The 16,445-nt window shown below is 49.8% G+C and overlaps 1 protein-coding gene across 1 annotated transcript in view; it reads right to left on the minus strand.

Annotated features, from left to right (window-relative positions):
- The window catches only part of ALPK2 (alpha kinase 2), a 113,323-nt gene that overhangs the window by 6,581 nt on the left and 90,297 nt on the right, over positions 1 to 16,445 (minus strand). The window contains 2 exon segments of the mRNA XM_060029552.1: positions 8,846 to 8,894; positions 14,368 to 14,585. Of these exon segments, the coding sequence (XP_059885535.1) occupies positions 8,846 to 8,894; positions 14,368 to 14,585 (267 nt within the window).

A 16,445-nucleotide genomic window follows, 5' to 3' on the forward strand; every position in this document is an offset into this window, starting at 1 on the left:
CAAGGAACAAGAGCCCCATAAGATGCTTTGAAAAAAATAATAATTCTGTGTTGTAAATACTGTGAAAAATGCTATATAATCACTCTCCTTGCCCCCTTGGGGTTCAAAATACACACCGGCTCTTGAAAGACCCTGTGAAGTCTCACACGGAGGAAACCTCCTACACTTATTCAAGCCACGTCTCCCAGATTATTTGACAACAGCCATCTTGTTTTCACACGACCACTTTGCAAGCTGCTACCGTAAGAGTCACTGGGCCTTCTGGGGGGGACGATGTACCGTAACCAAATCCGTCGCCCAGAGAAGTTGTATTCTGCTCCCGTCTCCAAGCTCACCTTGGAGGTCCCCTCTAGACAGGGGGCCTCAGCCCCCAAACACCATGGGAAGCCCGGTCCAGCCAGCACCACCCACCCCGGCCTCCCCATCGCCAGGGCCTCCTGGTGGTCGTCTTTGCTTCTCGCCTTGTCCGGGGCGCATGCCATGGCCACCCCGGGTGTCAGTCAGATCATGGTCACACAACGGCTCAGAAGGCTCCACCTCCCTTAGAACAAAGCCTGGCTCCTTCGCATGGCTGCCAGCCTCTCTGTCCTTCTCGAGGCCGCCACAGCCCCTGCCCTCAGGCCTCCGTTAAGCAGGAGCCACGGTGCCTCCATGGAAACAAGCCCTGGTACTTTCTTCCCTACAGCCAGCCAGGCTGGGAGAAAGCCGGAGCGCAGCGGCACGCCCACGGTCTGGTTCTCGGCTTCTGCTAGCAAGGCCATTCCAGCAGCCCTGCACACTTGCCAGCCTTCTGCTCTGACGCCTTCTGAAGGCGCCCCAAATCCAGGGGGGCCTCTGTGATGTGAGCCCTAGGACGAGGGAGCAGAGAGGGGCCCCAGGGGAGAAGAGGGGGCCCCAGATGTCTACTATGAGTCCGTTCTTGAGGCCGGGAGGCCCGTCCCCGTGGCTGTGCGGGAAGCATGCGGTCCTCGTCTTAATATCTGAAATGGAATCTGAAGCTGGGACCCAAGAGAGCCAAGGAGGGGATACGGGGGACAAGACTGCATGAAACAGGCAGTCTGAGACTGAGCTGCTGTCCCGGGCCACAGAGCTCCGACCCCCAAAGCCCCATCCTCATTCCACCTGTGTATGGGGAGCCCCTTCAGGGCCACAGGGCCCGGAAGGTAAGGGGAAAGCGTCAGCCTCGTCAGAAGAGCACCTGCTCCGACGTCCAGGGTGCGGGGAGGGTGGCGTGGAGGCCGCCCTGGACAAGCCCTGAAACCCTCAGGCAGGGGCCTCTCCTCTGAAACGGACTCTATTCAGCCCCGCAGTCTGTACCCCATGGGCTCCTTCTCTCCGGCCTTTTTAGACGCACACACAGGCCCCCCATGCCTTTTTCTAGTGGCATCTCCCTCTTCAATCCCGGTAACCTGGAGCCCCACCACTGCACTTTGTGTAGACCTTCCTGAAGCCACTGTAGCTTTTTTCCAGACAAGTCTGGCCTTCACCCAGCCCTATCCTCTCAGGCGCTCGTCCTCCTGCTGTCTACCAGCCTGTCCTGCAAGGGGGCGGTCTCGAGTCCATCAATCTTTCGAGATCTTTCAGTTCAGACTTGTCTCTGAATCTGGAAGACAAACGACTAGGGGCCTGGCTGTGTCCCTCTGGTTCTGGGCATGGACCGGGCAGGGGGGTAAATAGTGAGTAGTGTCGGGGAAGTGGGAGGAAGCCCATGGCTCCAACTCCAGTCACTTCAACAGAACTGTCTTTTGTGAGACTTTGGACAGGAGGCCAAGAGACTGCCATGCTATTCCCGCTCTGTGGACAGGCTGGGTCCTGGCTGACTCTTGGGCCCAGGAGACTCTGAACACCCACTAGGAGCATTGCCAGTAGTGCCAACCTCGCCAAAATTGAGAAGAGAATAAAGTGTTCCCATCATGGGCCTCCACATCTCCTTGACGGCAAAGACTGGCCAATAAACCAGCCACTGGCCAAGTAGCTCTGCTACATAATGTCTTGATCGGATTTAAATGAGATGCCCGCTGCCTTCCAGGGTAGGTGACAGCAGTGGCAGAATGGGAAGGCTGATATTTGGGGTGTGAAAGTGCCTTTATTAGGTCCCTTAGGCCTGTGAGACTGGTCCCCTAGAGCCTGGTGTTGGTGAGACAGCTAGAACATCCGGGATCCACAGCGACACGGGCCTGCTGTGCAAAGCACTGAAAGGATGTCAGGAAATTCTGTTCCAAATCCCTTTGTTTTCTCCCCTCCTGGAAGATTCATGCGTTGCATTAAATGGTCGCCCAGAGTCACCACACACACACACACACACACACACACACACACACACACACACACACAGCACACGGCCCCGTGTGCACACGGGCACACCCCCGAGCCTATTCTCAGGGTGTGTTTCTTGAATATTAGATCCCATTTCCTTCCACCCACAAGTATGTTTCGGCGCTTCCCTTCCAGGCAGGGTGGTGTCTCGGGATGGTGCCTGGGTTAAGCCTCCCAGGTGGCGGCCGCCGCTCTGTCTGCTCACAGCACACAGGGCTCCGTGGTGGGCTGCTCTTAGCATGGATGGCTGATCCTTTTTCTGGAACTCAGCTGACTGAATGTGGGAGGCTGTGTTCATTTTTCCTGTTTCATGGCTCATAGGACATCACGCTGATGCCAGGAGAGCCTGCTTTCTTGAGGCAGTTGTCCTCACTGTGCGCCTGCCTTGATATTCGGGCCCTATCACCTCACATGTGCCGCTCAGCGAGAACAAGCCATTCGTGAGTCTCTGCAGGGTCTCCTGAATTTGGTCTCCACGTCAGGGATGCCTGACACATGCCACGTATCCTATGCATGACTGTTCTTTCTTCCAAAGGTAGAGCCACGATGCTGGCTGGCAGCCTGGTGGCCACAGGGAGGGGTTCCTCTGTGGTTATTCATATCGATCCTATTTTTGGTTCAATGCTTACAGACTGGGAAGAAATCTGCTCAGGGTACTTTTCTTTGTTTTTCACCAACATGAAGTGGGCTTTTCGGGGGAGAGATTACAGAAGACAAAAGCGTTGGCTCTGGTGCCCTCTGGTGGCTGAATCGCAATATCACCATCTCCCCAGAAACTCAACTGCTGGCTGGGGACAGGTGTGTGTGTTTGCAGGATCCACTGTGACATGTGCAGCTCTGCTCCCCAACAAGTGTTGGTATACACTGATTTTAGTTTGATTAGGTTAAATTTCCAAGTCTTCGGGCATGGAATTAGTCATTTTTTCCTCCTCTCCCTTCAGAGAACTCTAAATGCTCAAGCGATTTCAAATCAGAAATATGTTCGACAGTGCCGTTGGTATCTTGGGTCTGCCTAGAAAATGTATTATTCGATGTTGAAGCGATCCTATTTGCCACACTTTGTAACATGAAGTTTTGGTACGCAACACTGCCGAAGGATTGTAGGTATTGGGGTACAGCATTCTTTTTTTTTTTTTTTTTTTTGCGGTACGCGGGCCTCTCACTGTTGTGGCCTCTCCTGTTGCAGAGCACAAGCTCCGGACGCACAGGCTCAGCGGCCATGGCTCACGGGCCCAGCTGCTCCGCGGTATGTGGGATCTTCCCGGACCGGGGCACGAGCCCGTGTCCCCTGCATCGGCAGGCGGACTCTCAACCACTGCGCCACCAGGGAAGCCCTGGGATACAGCATTCTTATCGCTGGCTCACAGGACAATACGCCATGCTTCAGTTTTAAGGCTCATACCACCAGGTAAAGTTGCATTAAAATGAATAAGTCATGACGGTCCCCTATTTTCTTTTATAAGATTATAAATAGCTTACCCTTCAAATAGTATTATGACTTCACTAAACAAGAGAACAAGCCAGGTCCCATTTACTGGGGTGTCCGCAGTCAAACATAGGGTTCAGGTTGAGGCACAGGGAATATTTTCTTTACATGAAAATAAGTGGCTCCTCTTCCTGAAGAAGATCCTGACCACTGCCAGCCAAAAAGGGTGGACCCTAAATTTGGGAGATTTTCTTCTTCCTGGTTTAAATTTATTATCATCATTGTTAATAATTATTAAAGTAAGTCATACCTGCCTCCTCACTGTTTCTCCTGTCCATACCTGGTGTTCTTTTTCATGCGATTAAAAGAACATGTGTAGGGCTTCCCTGGTGGCGCAGTGGTTGAGGGTCCGCCTGCTGATGCGGGGGACGCGGGTTCGTGCCCCGGTTTGGGAGGATCCCACGTGCCGCGGAGCGGCTGGGCCCGTGAGCCGTGGCCGCTGAGCCTGCGCGTCCGGAGCCTGTGCTCCGCGGCGGGAGAGGCCACAACAGTGAGAGGCCCGCGTACCAGAAAAAAAAAAAAAAAAAAAAAAAAAAAGTACCTAAAAAAAAGAACATGTGTAATGCTGCCTACATGGAGCGCTGCTTCTTAGGACGGGGGCACCTGTTCCCTAGGCTTCCGGAGACCGGGCCACTCTCCCTCTCCAGCACGGATGAAGGACGCCTGCGCAGGCTGCTCGCTAAGAATTAAGAGAAGGGGCTCAGTGCTCAACCACCAATCTCCTCTCCTGCTGTCTGGAAACCCTGTGGCATCTGCCAGGCTCCCCAGTCTTTCCTTCCCCTGCTCGAGGTTGCTTCCCACCTGGACTTCTTTGCCTGTCTGTAAGCTGCCTTTGCACTTGAACCCTTTGCAAGTCTCTCCCATTGCCTGGTCTCCATTCTGCAGCTTTGACTTTCACTCGAGTTTCTTCAGTGGCACCCCGCCTCCTGTCCCTCGGGGCCCCGTACCCCATGTAGGGCTGTGCCTATAAGCAGGCTGCCGCCTTTCCCTGCACCTCTGCTCCTCACGTGGCAAGTAAGAAGGTGGGATGGACCCAGCCCCCAGGGGCTTCTGAAGACATCTCCCAGACCCCGACCCTTGTCCTCTGGTCAAAGAAGCTTCCCCTTTTATCAGTTTTTGGAGGAAAAAGAAAAAAATGTGACTTCAAATAAAAGTTTTTTAAAAACACAATGGACAAGATGATCTAATACTCCTAATATCTAATCTTTCTCAGACACTTCAGAATTTCCTTCTCTCCCACCCCCTCCTTGGGAGGGAGGCAGTAAGTAACACTTAATAGACAACATTGTGCACTGCCCTCCAGCTACCAGCTCTAATGGGTGCTGGGCAGCTGTCCCAGGCCAGATAAGTCACATTAAAGCTGAGAACAAAACCAAAGGGATTGGATTTCTTTTTTAAATTAGGAGGAGAAAAAATATGGTCTGGGTTCCTGGAAGCCGTTAAGATGCTTTTAAAAGATATCTTAAATCATCACTCTTATGCTTGCCTTAGTTTCTGAAACTTCTTGGGCAGGTTTCTTCTTTGTTTTGGTAGACAGTTGTTCCAAATAATGGTATGGAATTTGCCTACCCTGGGGTCAGGCTGGGGCATGGGTTGGGGGGAAGGTATTTATGAAGCATGTACTGAGCTTCAGGGACTGGATGCAGATGAACTGGGGGAATCTTTTTTTTTTTTTTTGCGGTACGCGGGCCTCTCACTGTTGTGGCCTCTCCCGTTGCGGAGCACAGGCTCTGGACACGCAGGCTCAGTGGCCATGGCTCACGGGACCAGCCGCTCCGCGGCATGTGGGATCTTCCCGGACCGGGGCACGAACCCATGTCCCCTTCATCGGCAGGCGGACTCTCAACCACTGCGCCACCAGGGAAGCCCGAACCGGGGGAATCTTCAAGACAACCCCATGTCCCCATTCTGTAGATCAGTGGCTTTGAGAATGTCAGGTCTCATGTCCACAGAGCTGGTAAGATAAGAACCCAGCACTCAAACCAGGTCTGGATGAGGACTGAATTTTTAATGTTCTGCAAATATGGAGCCTGTAAAGGAAAGCTTTAACTTGGGAATTTTTTCTGGGGTCCAGGAAAAGTCCTTCGTAAATAGGGGTAACATATTTTCTCAATGGGGAAACTTATCCAGGACAAATGAGTAACTAGACAGGATGCTAGGATGGCAGGCATGAAATAGTACTGTCCTGGGCAAATCAGGCTGTACTGTCACCCTTTTCATCACATGGGCCAAATTCCTATGACACCAAGAAGAAAGGCTACAACTAGAAGAATCAGAAGTAAGTGGCAGGACCAAGAACTGAACCCGCGTCTTCTTCTAAAAGCCCTGTTCTCCTCACTACATCATACTCCCCTCCTGATGTGCTCTCTTCACAAGCCCAAGGCCATGACCCAATTCCCTGACCCATATGACAGGGCTCCGGTCAGCAAGGGGGATGGAGTGTGGAGATAGGAAAATACAATTTTGTGTTGGAACTGAGCAGATTTTGAGAAGGAAAATGTGCCAACTGCATCTTAGTTCTAAAACCAAATTAGAAGCTTTTGCGTAGTTGGTGAGAACTTCATGAATCAGACTTATTGATCTGTAGGTTAAAAGAGAGTGGTCCCCTTTCCACTTTTTTCAAATCCCTCTGCTTTTCTCCATCCTCCATACACTAACTGAAAATGAGTGTACTTGTTAAAGCACTGCTGATGCCAATGGTCTGAAATAACCAGAAAGCTCAAGTACATAAGTTGTTCCCAGCTGTAGGAGAGTGAGCTATATTAACCATGCTATTTTATTGTCCATGTTTCTGACACTTTGACATCCGGGGCTTTGCTGGCCCTGGAGAGACTCCCCTTCCCAGAGTTAGCCAATTCCTAGAGATAGTAAATGACTGGCCTTCTAGAATGCCTTGCATATGCCAACTAACCAATCTGCAGCCTACTCCCACCATCTCCTCTACTGGGGTCTCACACTCTGGGCCACTATCCACCCGCCCTAATCACCCCAGGGCAGGTACCAGATGAGCCCAGACAACCGGACACCTCAGAGCCTGCTGGAACTTTTCAAACAAGTCAATTCCAAGCTTGCTTACCCAGCCCCACCTATTCCTTCCCTCCAAAACCACAGTAAAAGCTCTCATCCATGTTTTCCCCTCACTCCTTCTGCCTCCTGACTGACCCTGGTGCTTCCCCATGTGGCCCCCCATGGCCTGGCAAGCCCCCTCATCTTGGGAACTGTGAACAACTCTTTTCAGTGGCAATTGTCTCCTGATCGGTCAGCTTCATCATATCTGAACCACAAGAAAGCCTACTTTAATTGACGTATAGCTGATGTACAATATTACATGTTACAGGTGTACAATATAGTGCTTCACACTTTTTAAAGATTATACTCCATTTATAGTTATTATAAAATATTGGCTATATTCCCCATGTTGCACAATATATCCTTGTAGCTTTTTTTTTTTTTTTTTGCGGTATGCGGGCCTCTCACTGTTGTGGCCTCTCCCGTTGCGGAGCACAGGCTCCAGACGCGCAGGCTCAGCGGCCATGGGTCACAGGCTTAGCCGCTCCGCGGCATGTGGGATCTTCCCAGACCGGGGCACGAACCCGTCTCCCCTGCATCGGCAGGTGGACTCTCAACCACTGCGCCACCAGGGAAGCCGTTGTAGCTTATTTTATACCTAATAGATTGTACCTCTTAATCCCCTACCCCTATCTTGCCCCTCCCCCCTCTCTCCCCCCACTGGTAACCACTAGTTTGTTCTCTATATCTGTGAGTCTGCTTCTTTTTTGTTATATTCACTAGTTTGTTGCACTTTTTGGATTCCACGTATACACAATGTGTATACACAATGTGTATCACAATTGTGATACACAATGTCTTTCTGACTTATTTCACTTAGCATAATGCCAAGTCCATCCATGTTGCTGCAAATGGCAAAATTTCAATCTTTTTTATGGTTGAGTAGTATTCCTTCGTGTATATATATACCACATCTTCTTTACCCATTCATCTGTTGATGGACACTTAGGTTGCTTCCATATCTTGGCAACTGTCATTAATGCTGCTATGAACATTGGGGTGCATGTATCGTTTGGAATTAGCGGTTTTAATTTTTTTGGATATATACCCAGCAGTGGAATTTCTGAGACATAAGGTAGTTCTATTTTTAGTATGAGAAAACTCCATACTAAAACCTCCATTTTAAAACACACACCATCCCTTCTAAAAGTCACTTGCTTGCCCCCCCCACCCATTTCTTCCTCCTTACAAATGGTCCTAGTACACGGGAAGAGCAGCAGTGGGAGAAAGCATGGTAGCTCCAACCTGGAGCTTTATTTTCACAAAGAACCTCTAATAGCCTGCTCTCTCCTCATTAGTGGTCCAGCAAAGCAGTGAGAAGAGACAGTTTGTTCAAGAGATACCCCAGTAAAATGTTATCTTAGTGCTCTCCGGGCACACCCCACAGTGAGCAAAGCAACTCCCTATGCTAAATTAGGAAATCAATACCACTGACAACAGCCATAGTCACTAATCACAGCCCTTCCATAGCCATTTGCCCCTGTAATCAATCATCAACATGGGAGTCTGGGAGCTGCCTAAAATACTTTTTAGTGAAAAGTATGGGGAAAATACATTAGAAATATGCAAATTGAGTTCACTCAGTTGCAAAAATAGAATTTTTAAAGAAGCTTCTAATAGTGAAGATATTAAATATAGAAAAACAGAATATTCCTAGTTAAAAGGAGTCCCAATAATGCTGGCATTTCCCACCCCCCCAACCATGGGCCACCTGTTAGTAATCAATCTTGAAATGTGTTCAGAGTCCTTATTTGTTTCAAAGTTAGGAAACAAATGTGTTTCCCTGGGAGGACAAAGTCCATAAATATTTTAGGTAAGTGAGAGAAGTGAACTGAATTCATCCCCAGAACATCTGTCTTTCGCAGTTAGGACAAGAAATCTCCTCTGCCCACATCAGCCTAACAGCATCTGCCCGGTAGGTGTTTGGAAACCCAGAGGTGAGTGATGTGCACTTGATTTTTTTCTTCTACTCACCCTTTAGCCAATGTTGCTATGCCAACGTCAGTCAACTTCATTCCTACACCTATGGGAAGAGAGAGCAAAGACGGGATTTGTGTTACACGGGTCTCCTCAGAAAAGAGGGACCATCTATTCACAGGGAGGGGTAGCATCAGCCCCATCATCATTTCCCTTCCTGCATAAACACATACTTTCCTCCTTGTTTCCATCAGCAGAAGCTGACAGCCTTTCAGACGTGCAACCTGCTTTACGGGAGCATAGTGGGCAAGGCCGGCTTCTGAGGCAGCCGGTCAGGGGAGCAAGGGGCGGGGCCTGCTGCCTCACCACACATGCCCTTTACAGCTCCAGAAACGAAAGTGCTGTCCTCTGCCTGCCTGGACCACTGCCTCTGCTGGAGGAGGGAGGCCTGTCACTTGTCCCAGGAGTTCTCTCCCCAGAAACGCTCTGATTTGGGCTTAGGCCTGTTCTGTGTTCTTCATCAAAAGCGGAAGCCCTTGTACAACAGTGAGAGAGTTCAAGGTGGCCTTTGTTCAGTTCAAGGCCAGACTCCAGACACACAATTGCCCATCTCCAGAAAGATGGCATTCCGGTTCAGGACTGAAGGTTTTCTGGGTCGGCTTTAGACCCAGGGAAGCACTACTGAGTTATGTGCAGACTTTTAACCATTGGCCTGGAGATGTCACGCGCGGTCTGACCTTTTGATGCTTATCACAACCTCTCTCCATTAAGCCATTGGAAGTTGCAGGAGAGGGGGCGGGACACCCAATCAACAAAACAGCTGCCTGAGCTTCCCACGCTGGTCCCTAAACAAGCCGTAGGCATCCCTGGTAGAATTCCAAGCACTCAGGAGTCCTTTTGCTTCTCCCCTCACAGCAGGAGCAGATGGGAGAGTGGCTAAGGAACCAGGGATTCAAAGAGAATGAAAGCCCTACTGTCTCGCAAGGTGGGGAAGGGCAAGGTTGCTGTCACCTTCTGCAATCGAAAAGCGCCATCCTTTCTCACCCAGGTCTGGAAGAAGGCAATCCTCTCTGATGCCCAGAGCGCGGACAGCCTCCGGCCTTTCCAGAATCTCCTTGCCAGACCAGCTACCGTTTCTGATCCTGCCTCTCTAGGGTCGTGGCTGCAGGTACTAGCTCCGACGCTGTGGACCGCTGCCTTAATCTCACCCATGCCATCTAGTGGCCGGCCTTTTACGGCAGGGCATGGGGTCCATGGTGCTATGCCAACCAAGCCTCGCCTCCTCTTCTCTGGCCCCCGACTCTTGTCCCACCCGGGCCAGGCTGTGGTCACTATATTCGCCAAGGCCAGCCGGCGACTTGCTCACTGAAGGTCCTGGCGGCCCAGAGCCAGTCTGGGCTGTGGATGAAGGAACCAGCATCCCTGGGAAAAGCCAACCCTGGGGGTCAGGCCTGATGGCAACCTAGTACCATGGGTCTCCCTCATATGAGCACTGTTTCCTGAGGCTCAGAAAAGGGCAGCTAGGGACTTCCCTGGTGGCGCAGTGGTTAAGAATCCGCCTGCCAATACAGGGGACATGGGTTCGAGCCCTGATCCGGGATGATCCCACGTGCCGCAGAGCAACTAAGCCCCTGCGCCACAACTACTGAGGCTGCGAGCCACAACTACTGAGCCTGCGCACCTACAGCCCGTGCTCCGCAACTAGAGAAGCCACCGCAATGAGAAGCCCGTGCTCCTCAAAGAGTAGCCCCGCTCCCCGAAACTAGAGAAAGCCCACGTGCAGCAATGAAGATCCAATGCAGCCAAAAATAAATAAAATTAAATTACAAAAAAGAAAAGGACAGCTAAAGCGTTAATTTTCTGATTCAGCAATGTCTGCCTGGAGTGAGGCAAAAATACATGTCATGCTGCTGTTCAGACAGAAGCAAAGAGCCTTGCTTTTCTGCAGGGCACCTGGGAGCTAAATTAGACACAGCACTTTGGGGGAGCCAGTAAGCATTTTAAAAGCTTTCACAGTTGGCAACTAATTCATCTCATTCTTTCAAAGCTGCTAACAACTAAAGCACATGTGGAAATGCTTCACGTAGTTTTTATGACAGGAACTGGGCTTAAAAAAAAAAAAACGACTCCAAACTGCAAAAGCCCTCTTTGGACATCTCGTTTCGTGGAAAAGTTGTACTTAAAAAGTACAGCTCTAAGCCGCATAGAAGTCCAATTTTCAAGAGCCATTTGGCAAAAGGTCCTTGAGCTTGGGAATGGCTTTTCCTCAATTCTCACAATTACCAGCTGTCACTGATGTTTGGAAAAGTAGAATTTGATTTTCAAAAGGAAACTTCTCTCTTGGTTTTCTAGTTTGCCAGCAATTCAACAAAGGTTACTAAGGGTCTCTATAGGATAATAATTTAGATTATAGTGTGCAGCTATTAAACCAAGTTGGGGATAATAGTCATCTACAGGTTGTTTCTGACGGAAGGTAGGAAGAAGGCAGTATTACAGTTTGTCCTCCAGAACTCGAGTTCTTGGGTTATTTGGGTGACAGCTTCTTAGGAAGCCCAGTGGTCTCCGGTGTGTGCAGATCTTAGGGCCAAATCACAGGCTCACCTTTCACCCCACTGACCTGCAGGACTCGCCACAATCACATCAACAAGCCGAGGCAACCAGGGAGAGAATAACTTAAGAGTCTGAGAAAGTGAGACTTGAGCTTGGGTTTGTTTGGGATTTTTAAATCCTAATTCCAGTGTCTTAGTAAAATTATAAAACGTGGGGATCGCTTAGAGAATGGATGTGTGATCTTGTGCCACAGTGATGATGACAATAGTAAGATCCTTCCCAGCAGCAGCAGAGAGTAAATAAACACCCTTAGGAAACACCATGCCATCACTTTCAACCACACACGTCATTTACGTCATTACGTCATTCCACTACAGCTGTTTACTAGTGACTGGAAGCAAAATTAACCGTACGTGAAGCTCCCGAGTGCTGCTTTTCAGTAGATGAACTGTATTTAATGCAAAATTAACTCTGAAGGAGGAAAGATGGGGAAGTCTCAACAGTTGCACAGTCTAATTAAAATAGCTGTCTGTTTAAGACCGTATTGTCTGTGTGTGGCGGCAAAGTCTCTTCAAAAGTGAGTAGGGCTTCCCTGGTGGCACAGTGGTTGAGAGTCCGCCTGCCGATGCAGGGGACGTGGGTTCGTGCCCCGGTCTGGGAAGATCCCACATGCCGCGGAGCGGCTGGGCCCGTGAGCCATGGCCCCTGAGCCTGCGCGTCCGGAACCTGTGCTCCGCAACGGGAGAGGCCACAACAGTGAGAGGCCCGCGTACCGCAAAAAAAAAAAAAAAACACGTGAGTGGCTATGTCTGGCTTCAACTTGCAGATCAGCCTCCCCTGCGAGTCTATAACATTGCACTTCCCAGCTGACCTCAGAGGAGTCCCTCACAGGAGCCTTTGACATTAAGGGATACTTGGAAATCTTGCAAATTTGTAAATTTGAGTTTTAGTGGAAAGAGTTTGGGGTTCAGAGTCAGAAGCAGTGTTGGAGTCTTGGACCCCTCTTCTGAGTGAGCTGGGGATTAGATCATTATCTCCCAGCCTCTGTTTTCTCATCTGTAAAATGGGGATCATAACATCTCTTTGGCAGGGTTATTATGAAGATTAAACAAAAAATAGGGAAAAATGAGTGCAGACAAAAACTGGTGAAATCCATGTAAGGTCTGTAGTCTTGTTAATTACATCGTGCCGATGTGAGTCTCCTGGTTTTGATAGTGTACTGTAGGTATGTAAGGTGTTATCGTTAGGCAAAGCTGGGTGAAGGGTACATGGGGACCCCTCTGTACGTTTTTGCAATCTCTCATGCCTATGGTTATTTCAAAAGTTTTTTAAAATAGGGAACTCTTACTATGTGTCCATGCTGCGCTAAATGTCTTGCTATCTCATTTCATCCTCCCAACCACCCCACGTGGAAATTACTGAGGCACAGAGAGGTAAGTGGTTTGCCCAAGGCTAACAGCTAGAAAGTGGAGGTGCAGGAAATAGAACCCACGGGCATCCTTGCTCTTCACCACCATGATGTATAGAGCTTGGGATTCTTATACGTGACAATGTCTGACATTAGTAGGTACTCAGTTATAGTTCAGATTTTTTTCTTAAAGCATTATTATTTGGAAAGGAAAAGGAATAGGAAAGCCCCTGTGGCAGAAGCTGTTGGGACCCTGCGCATCACCCTCACCCTCACCCCTTCCATGCACACAGCTCTAAGTCCAGGTACCACCACCAGCATCTCTTGGCCTGAGAACATGCTCTGATAACAGGCACCTGCTTTGCTCAGCGTGGCTTGCCCATGTGCTGGTGGCAAACGCAGGGGAGTTAACACCCCCATCTAGAACAGCCTGCTGCTGGTAAGTAAAGGGAGTTGGAGTATAAATACCCCTGCTCCCTCACTCCTTGGGTGTGCTAATTCTGAGAAGTGTGTTCTGCCCAGCCTCCCCCAGTTTCCCCAGCAGGCATGAGCTTCAGTAACACAGTGGTAACCGGGTATAAGGTACCCTATTGACTTTCTTTCCCTTCCCTGCCACACTCCCTCAGTCTCCTACCAGTGTTTCCTGGGATCCCCTCCCAAATATTTGCACTTGAACATTTGCGTGCAATAAAGGATTAACCTTGCCTAAATAAAGGATTCGTTTTTTGCCCAACTTTTTGGAGGTGACTGCTAAGCTCTGATAAGAGTGTCCAAAGAGGCTAGAGGCAGAGGTCAGTCTCACGAGCAGGCAGTGACGGCTCCCTAATAAAATCTCTGAACACCAAGTCTCAGGGGAGCTCTCCTGGTTGGCAGTGCTCCCACATCACTGAGGGGGCAAGCACTGTCCCCACGGCTTCACCAGGAGGGGACAAGTGGGAATTCCCACCTGGTCTCTCCTGGACTCTTTCCCGTGTGTCTCTTCCCTTCGTTGATTTGAGTCTGTATCTTGTCACTATAATAAACCGTAACCATGAACATAAGAGCTTTCCTGAGTTCCCTGAGTCCTCCCAGGAAATTAAGGAACTTGAGGGTGGTCTTGGGGAAACTGCAACTTTGTCTCCGGGCTGTCTCTGTGGGAAACCTAATTATGACATCCCTACTTCATACAACAAATGTATTCCCCAGAATGTGGGTATAAACTGAAAACATGCTGTAAATTCGCCAGCAGAGCCTGAAATCTAAAGCAACTGTGAAAGATCCTTTCGCCTATTAAGAGTGAATTCTTACATTTTAATTTATCTTTTGGTACATCTGGATTTTCACGTGTACGTCTGAATTTGTGCCTATTGAGGATACAGAGCGCCAGTTTTTGGTTACCTGTTGTAATGGGAAGGTGTTGCTAGAATGAATTATTAAAATGTACTTTGTTACTCCATTGAGTTGGTCGTTTAGGGCTCCTTTGTTGCTTTGTTTCTGATGAGACATTAGTAACACTTTCTGCTGGTGAAGGTGCTTATAGTCTGTACCCAGCAGACCTCTCCCTCTGCCCGCCCGCACCCCCCACCAGGAACATCCCAGGCCCACAGCATCCCTGCAGCCCAGGCCAAGCCGCTCTCCTCACCCTGCATGTCTGTGACCAGGAGGCAGCCACTTGTTTTCTGGTAGACCCAGTGCTGGAAGGTGCAACATTTCTGACCAGCCTCCGATTCTCTTCTCAAGAAGTTTATCTCCTTCCCATCCCTGATGGAATACTTCACAAATTCTCCAATCAGCTCTTCCTCCACTGTTGCGTATGGGATATTGTTCTCAGGTCGATGGATAAGGAAAATAGGAATGATCCTGGAAGGGAAGAGAACATGGGCACACATCGTGTTCTCAGATGGGAATAAAGATGGCGGGGATATTCTATCCTGACCTGGAGGAGTAGGGAGCTGCAGGATAAATCCCTGGGTTCCATCAGCTGTAGACTAAAAATTCCCCCAAAGATTGTTCAGTGGATAAAAGGATGTGTTCCTTTTATTTGTTCCTAGAGTTGGTGAGAAACTCCTCCTTGGGATGGAGTTTGATTGCTCATGTAGCAATGAATGCCTTCATTATAGGCATACCTCAATGACCCATTGGTCAGGTGACTAATATATCCATCCATCCAGCATCTATCCGCCCTTCCATCCAGCCTTCCTTTCAGTCAACAAATATTCATTCAGTGGCTTCTATGTGTCTTCCAGACACTGTTCCAGAAAACAGCAGTAAAGAAAAGAGGCTCTGCTCTCAAGGATCTTACATTTAAATGAAGGAGACAGACCATAAACAAGCGTCTAGTGCCCTGTGCTATATGAAGAAAACTAAAGCAGTGGAGAGGAGAGAGGTAGCACAGGGTGTGGAGGAGGGGTTGCGATTTTACTTAGGGAGGTCAGAGAAGGCCTTGATCGTAAAGGACATTTGAGCAGAGACCTGTAGGAGGTGGGCACGGAGAGAGCCATGAGGACGTCTATGGAAGGAACATTCCAAGTAGAAGGAACAGCAAAGGGAAGAGGCCCTGGGCAGGAGCATGTGGGGCGTGTCCGAACAGCAGCGAGGGGCCGATGTGGCTGGAGAGCATCGAGCAAGGGGAGCGTGGTGGTTTGCGTGAGGATGGGAGAAAACAGGGAGCTGGACCTTGGGGAGTCTGGGCCACTTGAGAAACTTTGCCCTTTGTACTGAGCAGGAACAGAAGCCACTGGAGGGTTTTGGATACAGGAGTGACACGATCAAACTTGCATGTGACAGGGATCACCCTGCCACCCTGCGTGGTATGGAGCGTGAAAAGGCAGACGCGGGACACAGGGAGGAGGCCACCTGAGAACGATGGCAGCTGGAGGTGGAGAGGTGATCAGATCCCGCACTGACCCGTTCACCGTCACACCACCCTAGATGATTATCCCCAACCTGCTCCTCTCTCCTCAGACCGCCCACGCCTTCTCCCCAGCCTCACTCTCAGATGAGGACCTTGCTTCCTGTTGGACTGTGAAAACTGAAACAATAAGAAATTCTCACAGCTACACCCACCACGTGTTCCTGCCTCCCAAGGTCAGTGCCCATGTCCTCTGCCTGCCCACCATCTACAGTGGAGGAGCCCTCCTTGCTGCTACCTGAACCATCTCTCCGCTGGTGCCCTGGATCCCAACCCCTCCCTGATGCTCAAGGATATCGTTCCAGTGACGGCTCCCCACTCTCTCTCCCACCAGGGTTTCCCCCTACAGACTCATTCCCAACGGCAACAGGGAGTAATAACTCTACTCAGCCTGTGGACCTCACAGCCCACCCCCACTACCGACTCACCGTTTACGTCAAAACCCAAATCAGTTGTCGACTCACTGTCTCCAATCCCTTCCCTCCCGTTCAGTCTTGAATCCACTCAAAGTGACTTTCCTGCTTAAAGAAGCCTCGGTCAAGGGCATCACAATCACCATGTTGCTGAGACTAATTGTCCCTTCTCAGCCCTCATCTCACTCGCCCTCAATGGCACTGGACACTGGATCGCTCACTTCTTTTTAAGACACTTTCCCGTGGCTTCCAGAAACTCACTTCCTCTTGGTTTTCTTTCTGCTTCACTGGCTACTTCCTGTCTCCTTTCCTGGTTCCTCATTTCTTCCCAACCTTTACACCCTGGCACGCCCTGGGATAGCTCTTCTCACTCTGCACACGTTCCCTGCTGACCCT

The sequence above is a fragment of the Delphinus delphis genome, chromosome 13 (assembly GCF_949987515.2).
Source record: "Delphinus delphis chromosome 13, mDelDel1.2, whole genome shotgun sequence".
Lineage (NCBI taxonomy): Eukaryota > Metazoa > Chordata > Mammalia > Artiodactyla > Delphinidae > Delphinus > Delphinus delphis.